Source organism: Mercenaria mercenaria, chromosome 12, assembly GCF_021730395.1.
Source record: "Mercenaria mercenaria strain notata chromosome 12, MADL_Memer_1, whole genome shotgun sequence".
Lineage (NCBI taxonomy): Eukaryota > Metazoa > Mollusca > Bivalvia > Venerida > Veneridae > Mercenaria > Mercenaria mercenaria.
In genome coordinates, this window is record NC_069372.1 from 63,812,376 (window position 1) to 63,824,757 (window position 12,382).

A 12,382-nucleotide genomic window follows, 5' to 3' on the forward strand; every position below is an offset into this window, starting at 1 on the left:
TTTCAGTGTTTCCCACCCAACTAGAGGTGTACTGGTCAGGAACCCAGGCAATCCTTGCGTGTATCAGTGCTATACACTGGGCACGTTAAAGAACCAGGCTGTCTATTCGAAACGAGCTAGGCTAAGTTAGCCGGATAAGCCTGTATCTGATTTCTGATCTCTCTGTCGTGGGGGCTTTGTCTCACTCTGTCCCTCTGGTCAGATCGCTCTGTGTCTGTACTAGTAGAGGATGAATTATGCGCCCTGTGTGGCTGCATTTGAACTATGTAAAGCGCCTTTGGCGCTATATAAATCTGGTATAATTTAATGTACAACGCCGGTGAATATACTATGTGTAAAATTAGGCGTTTAATCAAATAAAGCAGTTTCAGTTTCAGTTTCAGTTTCAGTAGTAAATTTAGTTCAGTTTAAACCACATCTTGTTTCTTCTGCATAAGATATTTATTACGCTGTGTTTTAAAAAAAACTATACAATATACTGAAAAAAAGAATCACTTAATAAAATAAGGCTAAACGATCAAACAGGTAAAGTTGTGAGAATGCAAGCAGGAAGAGTCTCAAATTGTCAACCTGTCATATGGTGGTTAAGCTGTAATAAAACTATAATATTAGAATGATTTTCATGAAGTTCATATAAGAAAATGGTAGTTAATTTCTTTTGTGGCGGGTCTTTAACAGGTCCATCGCCTCGCATTAAAGAGCTAAATAGTATAATATTGATGTGAATATATTGTCTATAGAAGATGACTGTACATTTTGTGTCAAATAGGATGATTTCTAATAACTTTAACGTTTCTTTTGAAATGCACGGGCAAATAGCCAGCGGAAGTTTGTTGCAACCTCTACTTCCATACATATTTCATGCAAACCAGGTTGTTACAAAATTTCCAAAACTAAAAGTTTCACTTGCTGATAAGATTTAGATATTTTAAAGAATGTTATATTCAACATCTTAATGGTATTTGTATAGGCATATCATTAGCTATTTTAATGTTTTACTTTTGTAAACAATCGCTCCGGGTACTATTTTTAAAGAGTTCATGAATATTTATTTTCAATGTCACTGTGTATTTCATCCAAGAAAATTGACTGATTCAAGAGTTACTTCGCCTGTTGCCTTGTCTTCAACTTTCACAACTATTTCTGTCCCGCCAAATATAAAACTCGTACCAAACGCATGATTACTTCCCAAACTTGTGTCGGAAATAGGAATCGTGAACTCTCCAATAAGGCTGCATCCTTCTTCGGTAATAAAATGCGGATGTGCTGTAGATGATGAATATATCTTGAAACCAATCTTTGTTTGGTCGTCAGATACGGGTCTATAAATCTGTTCCGGCTGTTCTTCATTGAGTTTGACAGACTGGCCAGAACGGGCATGGATGCTAAAAATATTGTAACATCGCAGGTTTCCATTTTTATCACTTTCGACTTTTCCTTCAGGATGTTCGCATGTTCCATTGTACTGATGGGTTGTACCTGTTCCGTATGTATACTTGCAGACCCTTTCAGTGATTGCTGTAGGTTCATGACCGAAGATGACAGCTCCTTTCAACACTGCTAAGCCAGCATCATCAGGAACAATTACTCTTAGATTTCGAAATTTTGCCTGCACGCTCTCTTGTAACATTGGTGATGCAGAGAATCCACCGACCATTAGAATAGCAGCACAACCATGGACTGACGGCTCCTTCAGTAGAGTAGCAACATGATCGATTATGTTTCGGACAGTTGGCCCGAAGAACTCTTTAACTACATCAGCATCTACCTTCAATTTATCGCTGAGGACTTTTACTTTTCCGCCAAAACGCGACTGTAAGATTAAGCTTTTCAAATCATTGCTTCTCATATCGATGCATAGTGTTGAAAGACTAGCAGGCATACGGATCGTAACCTTTTCTTGTTTGGTCGGAGAAATTTGTCGTTTCTTTATTTCGAAATCGCGGAAGATTTCAATGTAGTCATCCGTATGCTTATTCTTGAATTTCATGATGACTTCTGGACCTGAAAAGGACATTTCAATTCCAGTGGAGTTATTCTATATTAACACTTGCATTCAAATTTAAGTCTGAGAAATTATGATTTCTGTTTTGTTATGAGAAGATAATGGCAATGTACATGTTAAAATATAGAGCTTTATGGTAACTCTTTCTCGGTCTCATTAATTATTTAAAAAAATCACACAAGGGAACGAAAAAATATGGATAACATCAACATGGTTGTATTTGTTCTGTTATGTTTAACAAATCATCAGGTTAGATTGACAAGATTTAAGAAACTGTAGTACACTCAAACAAGGGGCCTTAGATTGCTCACCTTAGTTTCACAGCTTGCTTGAATAGTGTTTGAGTATATATCTGTGAAATCAGTTTAAAATAGGGTCATTTTTTCTGGACAAGAAAAAAAGTTTCAACTTAACAAATACGGGCTAGTTACGTGTGTTTTTGGTAAAAATAGAGATAGATAGAAAGTTCATCACAAATTAAACCTGAAATCTTAAGTAAAAACTGTAATAGTTCATTAAATATTGGTGAGAAAGGTATGAGCCTTGTGTCATATGATGTGTATGATGTTGTAGACCAACTATTTTAAGTCTGAATCAAATTCATTTAGTAATTACTGAGATAGAGTGGAAGTGCATCAAAATTTCAACCTGAATTTCTAGGTAAATAGGGGGTGGATAATTCATGAATACCTGGTGCAAGAGTTATGACCCTTGTGTAATATTGTGTGCGTGATAATGTGGAGATATTCTTTAAAGATAATGTTAACGACAGAGGGACAGACAAATGATGGACGGACGACGAACATCCAAATATCCTAAAACTTCAAAAGTTTAATGGAATATTGATGCATGTGTCATATGATGTGTATGATGATGTAGAACAACTATTTTAATTCTGAATCAAATTCATTTAGTAAAAATAGAGATAGAGTGAAAATCAGAACTTTAATCTGAAATCTTAAGTAAAAAATAGAATAATTCATTAACAGTTGGTGCCAAAGTTATGACCTGTGTGTCATATAATATGTATGATGATGTAGACCAACTGTTTTATGTCTGAATCAAATCCATTTTGTTATTACTGAGATAGAGTAAAAGTGCAACAAAATTTATACCTGAAGTGAAAAGGGTGGGTAAGTCATATATAACTGGTGCAAGAGTTATGACCTTGTGTCATATTGTGTGCGTGATGATGTGGAAAAACTATTTAAGTTTTAATAAAATCCTTTATGTTAAGAATCAATGGGCATGATTCACGAAAAATTGGTTCCAGGGTTATGGACATTGTGTCATATGATGCGGTTGATGATGTTAAACAACAGTAAATTAAGTTTGAATCAAATTCATTTAGTAATAAATGAGAAAGAGTGAAAGTGCACCAAAACTTTAACCTAAAGTTCTAAATAGATAGGGGATAATCCATAAAATATTGGTGCGAGAGTTATGCAATGTGCCGTATGATGTAGGTGATGATGAAGAGTGACCATTTTAAAATTGAAAAAAAAAAAACAACATCAAGATGTTGCAAAGATAAAGAGAAAGTGCCTCAAAACTTTAACAAAGATGAGGACGCGGAAGGACGCCGACGCCGGGTCGGGTAGGACAGCTCTCTATATTTTGTATAGTCCAGCTAAAAACAAAATGTGCCTACCAGCAATGCTTGTGAGAAACGCCTCATAAGCCTGGTCTACTTTAATTCCTCACAATGCTTCTCCACTTGCCTTGTAAAGTTCCTTCAACTCACCGCTATCAGTGACTTCATGGACAGTGATGTCAATAGTTCCACCTCGAATGTAATATAATAACAAAGTAATACAGTAAAACGAATGCTTGTATTTAATAGAAACTGGCCCCCATGATTCTGCAAGAAAGCAGATGTCAGCATATATCTATATCATTTAATTAAATTTCTTTTAATTTATTCTAGGTATGCACTGTACTCTGTCAATTTTGATGGAATTGGTAGAAATGATATTATCAAGCATATCTTCAAAAAATAAATTTTACTTTCGCACTAGAAATTATTTTAAAATCCATATCTTTCTGAAACAAAATGTTTGCTTAATATTTGTAGGTATTTTATATAACAAAAGGAGAATACTTATATTACAGCGGCGTTTTTCATGCTTGGACAGTTAGTTACATTACAAATATGTATCTTTTCTGTAAAACATATTTGATTTGCATATTTTACCTCCTGCATCAAGTACTAGGTACTTTGTTCCAGACGAAAACTGAGCCAGCGATGTTTTTTCTCCTACAGTCGATGACTTCGATACTGGAAGATGGCGACAGTAAATAGAAGCGGCTTCCGGTTCAAGGCATATGGTCAGGTTCTTCGCTGGTATTTCAGCCTAGTTAAAATACATAAGTTTTACTAATTGATTAAAAAGTAAATACCGTGAAGACTGAGTTGCTGAAAACTTTATCCACTGTTTAAGCTGTCTTTTTGCTACGTTCTGAAATATCATCTACCAAAATTACAGCACTGAATTAGAAAAAAATGGTACTTTATTTAACATCTTGTTCAAAATGGCGACAATAAATAGAAAACCACGTCTGCTTCAGCGTTTATGATCAGATTCTTTGCTATTATATTCATGTAAATTTAAAAAACAAACTATATGATGAAAATGTACTTATTGATATAAAGTTAAATGCCATCATCAACGTTTACATCATTTATCATTTGTATGTCTTGTCTTACAAGTCTTAATTATTATTCTTTAACAATGTTTTATAATTCCGTTTAATACAGTGAAGTTGTGCTAAAAGTTACACATACTTTCTGAGCTGCTTCTCGCATGAACTGCTTAGCCGCATCATTCCATATAGCTGGGACAGTGAGAACCCAGTGAATGTCGGATACACTCAATCCTATGTCGACTTGTCTGCCTAACGTGTCTAGAACATCTTTTTTGAGATAATCTATACACAGTGAGAACACCGTCATTGCTGGAAGCTTTTTGCCACTTTCATCTTCAAGTGTAGCATTTCTCTCCATGCCCTTGCCAGTGAGTAAAAGAAATGTTGATATTTCAACTTTTATAATTTAATAAAATTTGACTCATTGCTGTTATATTTTCTTGGCCTTTTAGATCATGGAATCCATTCAATGCATTTGTATAAATGAAGTTCGCTTAAGCTGGTGCTAGTTGCACATCTAATAACACTCATGAACAGACTCAATCCAACCGAGTCTGCTATTATAATGTTTGGTTGATTTCTATGTTTCAACGGATCTTCTTATAAAGTTTTTGAATGAATTACATCTTGTATATGTATTCAAATATTTAACATTTATGAAACAAATTATCGAACATATACGTGTTTTAAATAATACATACCTTGTCTTTAAAAAGCATCATTTTAAATCTTTTGTAGAAGAACCATTGATCTTGCTCGTTTTCTTCAGCCTTTTCGGCATACTTACTTTCGGCATCATAGCCAAAAGAGTCTGTTGTTTTTCCATCGGGTTTGATCAAAATGCATGTTGGACCTGGAAACCAATGGCAAATTCATGATGGTTTCCTGACGTAATCCCTTTATATATCAGATGATCTTTAAGATTTATAGACTTTAAGATAACGTTCGATTATGAAATTTGCAAACACTTTGACAATGTATTAATAAATAAAATGTCCAACACTGAGTGACATTTGTTTGGAATGCGGAACGTATAATAATTTGTTGAAGGAAACGGAATTGAACTGTACATATTTTTAATAGAGTTTAGAGTTTAATAGTTTATTTACGTCTCATTCATTAACAAACATATAAATTTACATACAGCATAAAACAATTGTATTGTAAATGACCGTTCCAACTAGAACTACAAGAGACAATATACATATTCAATTGTGCTTTTATACAACTCAGATGAATAAAATCTCTGTTCAAAAGTTGAGAGTTGCAAATCAAATGAGTAAGTTGAGAGAGTACATAAATGTGTGAATGTGGAGCAACTGGCTTAGTGAGTACATGATACCTGTACTGCTGTTGAGTGAGTACATGAATTAACTGACGAGGTAAGTACATGAATACATGTACAGATGTTGAGTGAGTGACCGAGTAAGTACATAATACATATGCCAGTGTTGAGTGAGTACATGAATGCACGAATGTTGAGTAACTGAGCGAGTCAGTACATGAATACATGTATGGGTGTTTCTTGAGTACATGAATGTAGAGTAACTGACCAATTGACTACATGCATGCACGGATGTTGAGTAAGTGACCGAGTGAGTGCATGAGTGTACGGATGTTGCCTTAGTGACCGAGTAAATACATAGTGCATGTACAGATGTTGAGTGAGTACATGAATGTATTAATGTTGAGTAACTGACCGAGTGAGTACATGAATGTACGGATGTTGAGTAAGTGACCGAATGGGTGCATGAATGTACGATGTTGAGTAAGTGACCTCGTAAGTACATAATACATGTACAGATGTTGAGTGAGTACATGAATGTACGAATGTTGAGTAACTAGCCGAATGAATACATGAGTGTACAAATGTTGAGTAACTGACCAAGTGAGTGCACGAATGTACCGATATCGAGTAAGTGACTGAGTGAGTATATGAGTGTACGGATGTTGAGTTAGTGACCGAGTGAGTACATAATACTGGTACGGATGTTGAGTAAGTGACCAAGTGAGTACATAATACATGTACGGATGTTGAGTAAGAGACTGTGTGATTACATGAATGTACGTATGTTAAGTAAGTGACCGAGTGAGTACATATCATTTTCAAACTGTTTTGAGGAAAATGGAACCTGTAAGTAAGTATGCAAACCATTAGCAGTTAACTTTCCTTTACCTTATATGTCCAGTTTTTACAATTGCGACCGGCTTTACTTAAACACCAGTTAAAAATCTTCTTATTAATTCTATAGTTGTGATAGTACAAACAACGACTCCAATGGTTACATACAGTTTTCCATTGCTGTAATACAATAGGTTTCCAACCCATATCACCTTGTACCGCAGCATTTGGTGTGTACTTTCCCATGCCCAGGTAAACTCTCATCGCCCTGTGGTGCACTGCATTAATGTAAGAAAATGATCTTACACCCCAAATTGCTGCTCCATAATAAATTATGGGTGCAACTTTTTTTGTAATACAATTTAGTATAAACATCATACGGTAAACCACCAAAACTTTTGTATTTGGCGATGAGAAGCCCCAGAGCACGTCCAGCACTTTGTGCGACCAATTTAGCAGTAATGGTATAATCAAGGTATTCTCTTAACACTAAACCGTGGTAAACATATTTACTAGAGTATTCTATTACAGTTTCACCACATTTAAAGGAGTAGTTAGACCTTGGTACAGAGTTTGGTCTAAAGTGAACAATACTACTTTTACTTGCATTAACAGACATTTTGTTTAAAAAAACATCAGTTGTTTAACAATGATAACATTTCTTGTAGATCTGCTTCGTTTTCTGCTAACAAAACAATATCATCAGCGTATAACAATATACACACACGTTCATCCCCAATGTTAATTCCTTTGCTTAAATTTTTGAATAAAATTACCAGATCATTTACATATATGTTAAACAGTACCGCTGACAAAGAACACCCTTGTCTTAAACCAGATGTAACATTAAACCATTCAGTACCATAGCCATTTACACGTACACAACATGCGACATCATGATACAAAGATCTTACAGCCGAGAACATCTTTGTCGACATTCCAGCATTTATCAATTTGGACAAAAGTAAATTTCTATCAACAGAATCAAAAGCTTTACGGAAGTCCACAAATGTACAGAATGTAGATTGCTTATGTTTCTTTCTGGTATCTATGATATTTGTTAGACTAGATAAATGATCTACAGTACTACAATTTTGCCGAAAACCATTTTGTTCCTCAACAATAAGATCTTTTGAAACAGTCCATTTTACAATTCGTTCATTTAGGATACTTGTGTATATTTTGTACATGGTAGAAGCTATGGAAATGCCCCAGTATGACATAGGATTTCTTGGATCATTTGTAGAAGACTTAGGTATTGGATTTATTATGCTTTTCGACAAAAGTGCTGGAACTTGTCCAGTTTGAAAACAGACATTAAACAGACTGTGTAAATAAAAAGTGAAGCATCATTCTTTAAAACTTCTGCTGGAATAAGGTCCACACCCGATGCTTTACCAAGTTTTGCCTTAGCTGATGCTTAACTAACTTCTAATATACCTATATCAGCATCCAAAACATGATCTATTACATTTTCTGAAATGTTATTATCAAAATTATTAACAATATTATTGGTAATGTACAAGTTATTCTCAGACAGGTTAGACCTTGCAATCCTACAGACACATCAATCTTCCAAAGAATAACAGAATGATCAGGTATATTTCTAGATCTAATCGTATCAATATTAAAACTGTTTAAAATATCTGATACATGTGTAACGCTAAAATCGGTAAAAAATTCAATATTTTCATGGTTGACAAGACAATAGTGAACTACAGAGCAACCTTTTGCTGACACTGACGTGTAGTTATTGTTGATATAATTACGACCATTGAGTATACACATATTTGTATCAACAAGAAACTGAATTAAATGATCACCATATGCATTTGTAACAAAATCAACAACATTACGCTGTTTAATATCATCTACACCAGATAAAAAATCCTCCATGTTTCCACATCTGCTATTTAAATCTTCAAAAATGTAACTTTTCCCATCATTTTGGTACTCATATATACTTTGTAAAAGGTTCTCACCCAAATTAGAAACTAAAACTGTGAACATCATGTGAAATCATTGAAACCCCTAATTTTCAAATCGTGAACATATTACATATCTATCATCATGATCGGGGCTTTTTGTCTAAATATTTTTGTAATACGACATATATATATACAGCATCTTAGCACTTCTGCTAGGTTTGTATGCAAGAGATTGTTTGATGAAGGAAGTAGAGCAACTATTTAGTACTAATTTGTTATGCGTTTACTGATTTTTGTTGTGCGCATGTCTAATGAAAGACGCCAAAACAAAACACGAAAACTCGACAAATAAAGTATTTGTCGTGTTTTTGAGTTTTCGTGTCGGCGGGACGAAAACACGAAAACTTGACAAAAGAAAGCGAACTCAAATAAAGGGAGCCAACATGACATATTCATAGCCACCAACACGAAAACTCAACAGATAAATTTGTCGTGTCGACTCCTGTTAACCGTCAAGTTTTCTGGTAGAAAGTGTCGTATTGTCGTGGTTTCGCCCCACCAAAACGAAAAAACGAAAACTCGCCAAAAAGGTTTTTGTCGAGTTTTTGTGTTTTCGTGTTTCGCCTCATCATAACGCCAATACCACATGGCAGAAAACAGCCACCATATGTATATAGACTAGAAGAGCTTGAATTAAACAGGGCATTGGGAGCCAAACAATTAATTTATTCGAAGTTTATCAAAAGGTAATAAATACAATTTGCATACTAAACCTGAATAGTTTGTGCATATTTAACAAGGTAACACATCTTTTGTCCTGCAGACCATTATTTACCTTTTTGCGAGACGAGTGTTCCTCCTTGCCAATTCTTCGAAGACACTTTGATAGGATCCCTCTCATATTCATGTCTGAATGAAAACGCCCATCCCGAGTATGTTGTTCCAAAATCAATGGCTACAACAACCAACGAGTCCATTTCTTCTATTGTAAAATATGACTGCTCAAGCAAAATCAAACTGAAACAAGATAGACACACGTATATGCATTCTGTTTTTTAACTTTATAACTTGTAGAATCACCCAGAAGGCTATCAAGGCATTGTTAATCTAGAGATGTCCAAAGTGTTGTTTTGACAAACAGCATATATTATATGGATCTGGTCTCTTTTCTCATATTTTTAGTAGACAGTTCTAATATTAGCAGAACTGATTCGATAGCGGTCATTGTTATATGTGAGTAGACATATACTGAATTTCACTATACACTTTCTGGATAATATCAATAAAGCTATAAAAGAGTCATATCATAAAAATCACTAATAGAAATATATAAGGAATAAATATTAAACACATATCCTTGATAATAACTTCGTCAATATAGTCAACATAATTCCAAATTCGTCAATGAGGTGGTTAGAATAATGTCATTACTTGCAGATGTTATCATAACGTGTGATATTCCTAAAAGTTATTGTGCATTGTTTGAAGTTAAGAATGATGACGTATTTCATTGTTGTAAATCTCTTTTATCGTTGCTGGCAATTACGGTATTTTATGTATTCAACAGTACTAGCACATTGTTTGGAAACACAAGTCAATGGAAATGTAACTAATTCAAGATAAGTGAATGTTGTTATCTTACTGCACACAAAATACAAAGGGGCTGCACTGCGATAATGTTTCATCTCCATATTGAACGCATCCACAAAACCACATAACAACCGTGTTATTTGTATTCTAAATATGTATAGTTTTATGCATCTCATTTACGTCAACAGTATTTCAAATTGTGCAGCTAAGCTGCATTATACGAACACATATTTTCAAACAAATCTTTCCAGTGAATTATAATGCAATGTATTTTAGCTCATTTGGTCAGTTACATATTATTTAAATAAACAGGCCTATTTTTGAAACAATACGTGCGCTATAATGACATAATTATTATAAACTATCTTCTGTGTTCTGTTTTATATATTTTATATATTTTCAAATACAATCTATAGTATTTTATAATAGAAATGCATAAATTACTAACACATTTGCATAAATTAATGTCAGGTTCAAATACCAACTGAACATCTAAACACTAGCATGTGTAATTTGACTTGAGGGTATTGTTTCGATAAAACAGAAATAAAATTCGTATCCTGTTCATACTATTACTTCGTTTGAGTGTTAAAGTGATAACAATAACTCTTTATTCAATTTAGACCTATCTTTATCTTTTCATTTTATACTTGTTTTTATGTATGACCTGTAAAAACCCACAAAAAACAAAAACAAACAAAACAACAACAACAGCAAACTACGGACACGTTATACATCAACTGTATTAAAATTTGTAAGAAAGGCCTTTTGAAGCGTAGAACGCAACCAAAGAAAATAATAGCAGACTCGGTTTGAATGAGTCTGATCATGAGGTGAAATGCAATGCGCACCTAGCACCGGCTTAAGCAGAATTTTATAATACCTAAATGTACTCCATAATCCCAAATGACCATTAATCCACGTATGGCGGGGGACTCTCTACAGCCAAAACTTTTAGTGAGTTGATCATCAAAGTGAAACTACCTCAATGTAAATTATAAATTATAATTATAATATGACACTCCTGCATATGAGACTGGTAGTTTAATTTCCACCCAACTCACATTATACATAGGCGTACACACAACTCTTTCATACGACCATCGGACAAGTTACTGCTCTTCGGGTGGTGAATCCTAGCAGACGTTTATGGTTTACCGTAACGTTTGGTGCATTATTCGACAGCATTCATAGCCACTGTGACAAAATTGGCCGTCATTTAAGAGAAAAAAAATGCATTTTTTTTTTGCTATGCTATTTACATGACCGCCATGTTTAGTAAAATAACACTACATTATCAAAAATAAGTTAAATTTGAAGAGGAATATCAATTTTGTGAAATGCCAACCTACTTTCGTGTCTTCGATAAATTACACATAAATCGTCCTATACTCATTCCTACTGAAACTATCCTGTTAAAACATTTTTGTCATACTCCGTACATACCTCTATTAATTAGAAAACATAGTATATGTAATCTATAAGCATCATTATACATGATTATATTAAGATGTTATGAAAATGTCATATTTACATTTTTTCTTTATTCACAAAATTTTCTCCGGCTCAACGCTACAAACTCAACAGCGATAATTCAAAGAGCGCATGCGTTATGTAATAGAAAGAGCATTGAAACTCGAGGGTAAACGATTTGTACGAGGGGGCGTAGCCCCCGAGTATAAATCGTTTACCCGAGAGTTTTAATGTTCTTTCTGTTTTGTATCATAGCCTTCCATATATGGTAGTTGTAGGCGTTTTTCATTGCCATATACCAAATATGTACAGCCCAGGTAAAATAAACCAATGCGAGAGAAGAAAATCAATAAAATACACTTCGCTGTCTACTGTTCCAGACACGCTGACATACTTTCCTATCCAACAGTGCGGTACCTAGCGTGCGGGTATTAGATACCTGCACACTTTTAGTTACCGCACCCTGTAGTCAGTGCATACAATTTACCTGCACCAAATTTGTTAAGGAAAAAACACCATGCTGTTATGCAATTGCTTTTATTAATCATTTAAGTATGAAAGAATTCTACGAAACCAAAGTAGGTTGAATTTCCTTTATAAGATTGTAAATCATGTATC

General features: G+C 34.3%; 2 protein-coding genes across 2 annotated transcripts; both read right to left on the reverse strand.

Annotated features, from left to right (window-relative positions):
• Nucleotides 1-1,072: 1,072 nt before the first annotated feature.
• On the reverse strand, nt 1,073-2,017 carry LOC128547594 (heat shock 70 kDa protein 12A-like). The gene has a single exon (XM_053520621.1). It carries the CDS (start codon nt 2,015-2,017, stop codon nt 1,073-1,075), a length of 945 nt encoding a protein of 314 aa, XP_053376596.1.
• LOC123534402 (heat shock 70 kDa protein 12A-like) lies at nt 1,875-11,982 on the reverse strand. The gene is made up of 7 exons (XM_053520218.1): nt 11,826-11,982; nt 9,537-9,718; nt 5,353-5,504; nt 4,791-5,012; nt 4,200-4,359; nt 3,657-3,791; nt 1,875-2,004 (listed from the first exon to the last, which is right to left on the reverse strand). The coding sequence occupies exons 2-6, from the start codon at nt 9,676-9,678 to the stop codon at nt 3,706-3,708; spliced, it is 762 nt and encodes a 253-aa protein (XP_053376193.1). The 5' UTR covers nt 9,679-9,718; nt 11,826-11,982; the 3' UTR covers nt 1,875-2,004; nt 3,657-3,705.
• Nucleotides 11,983-12,382: the final 400 nt, after the last annotated feature.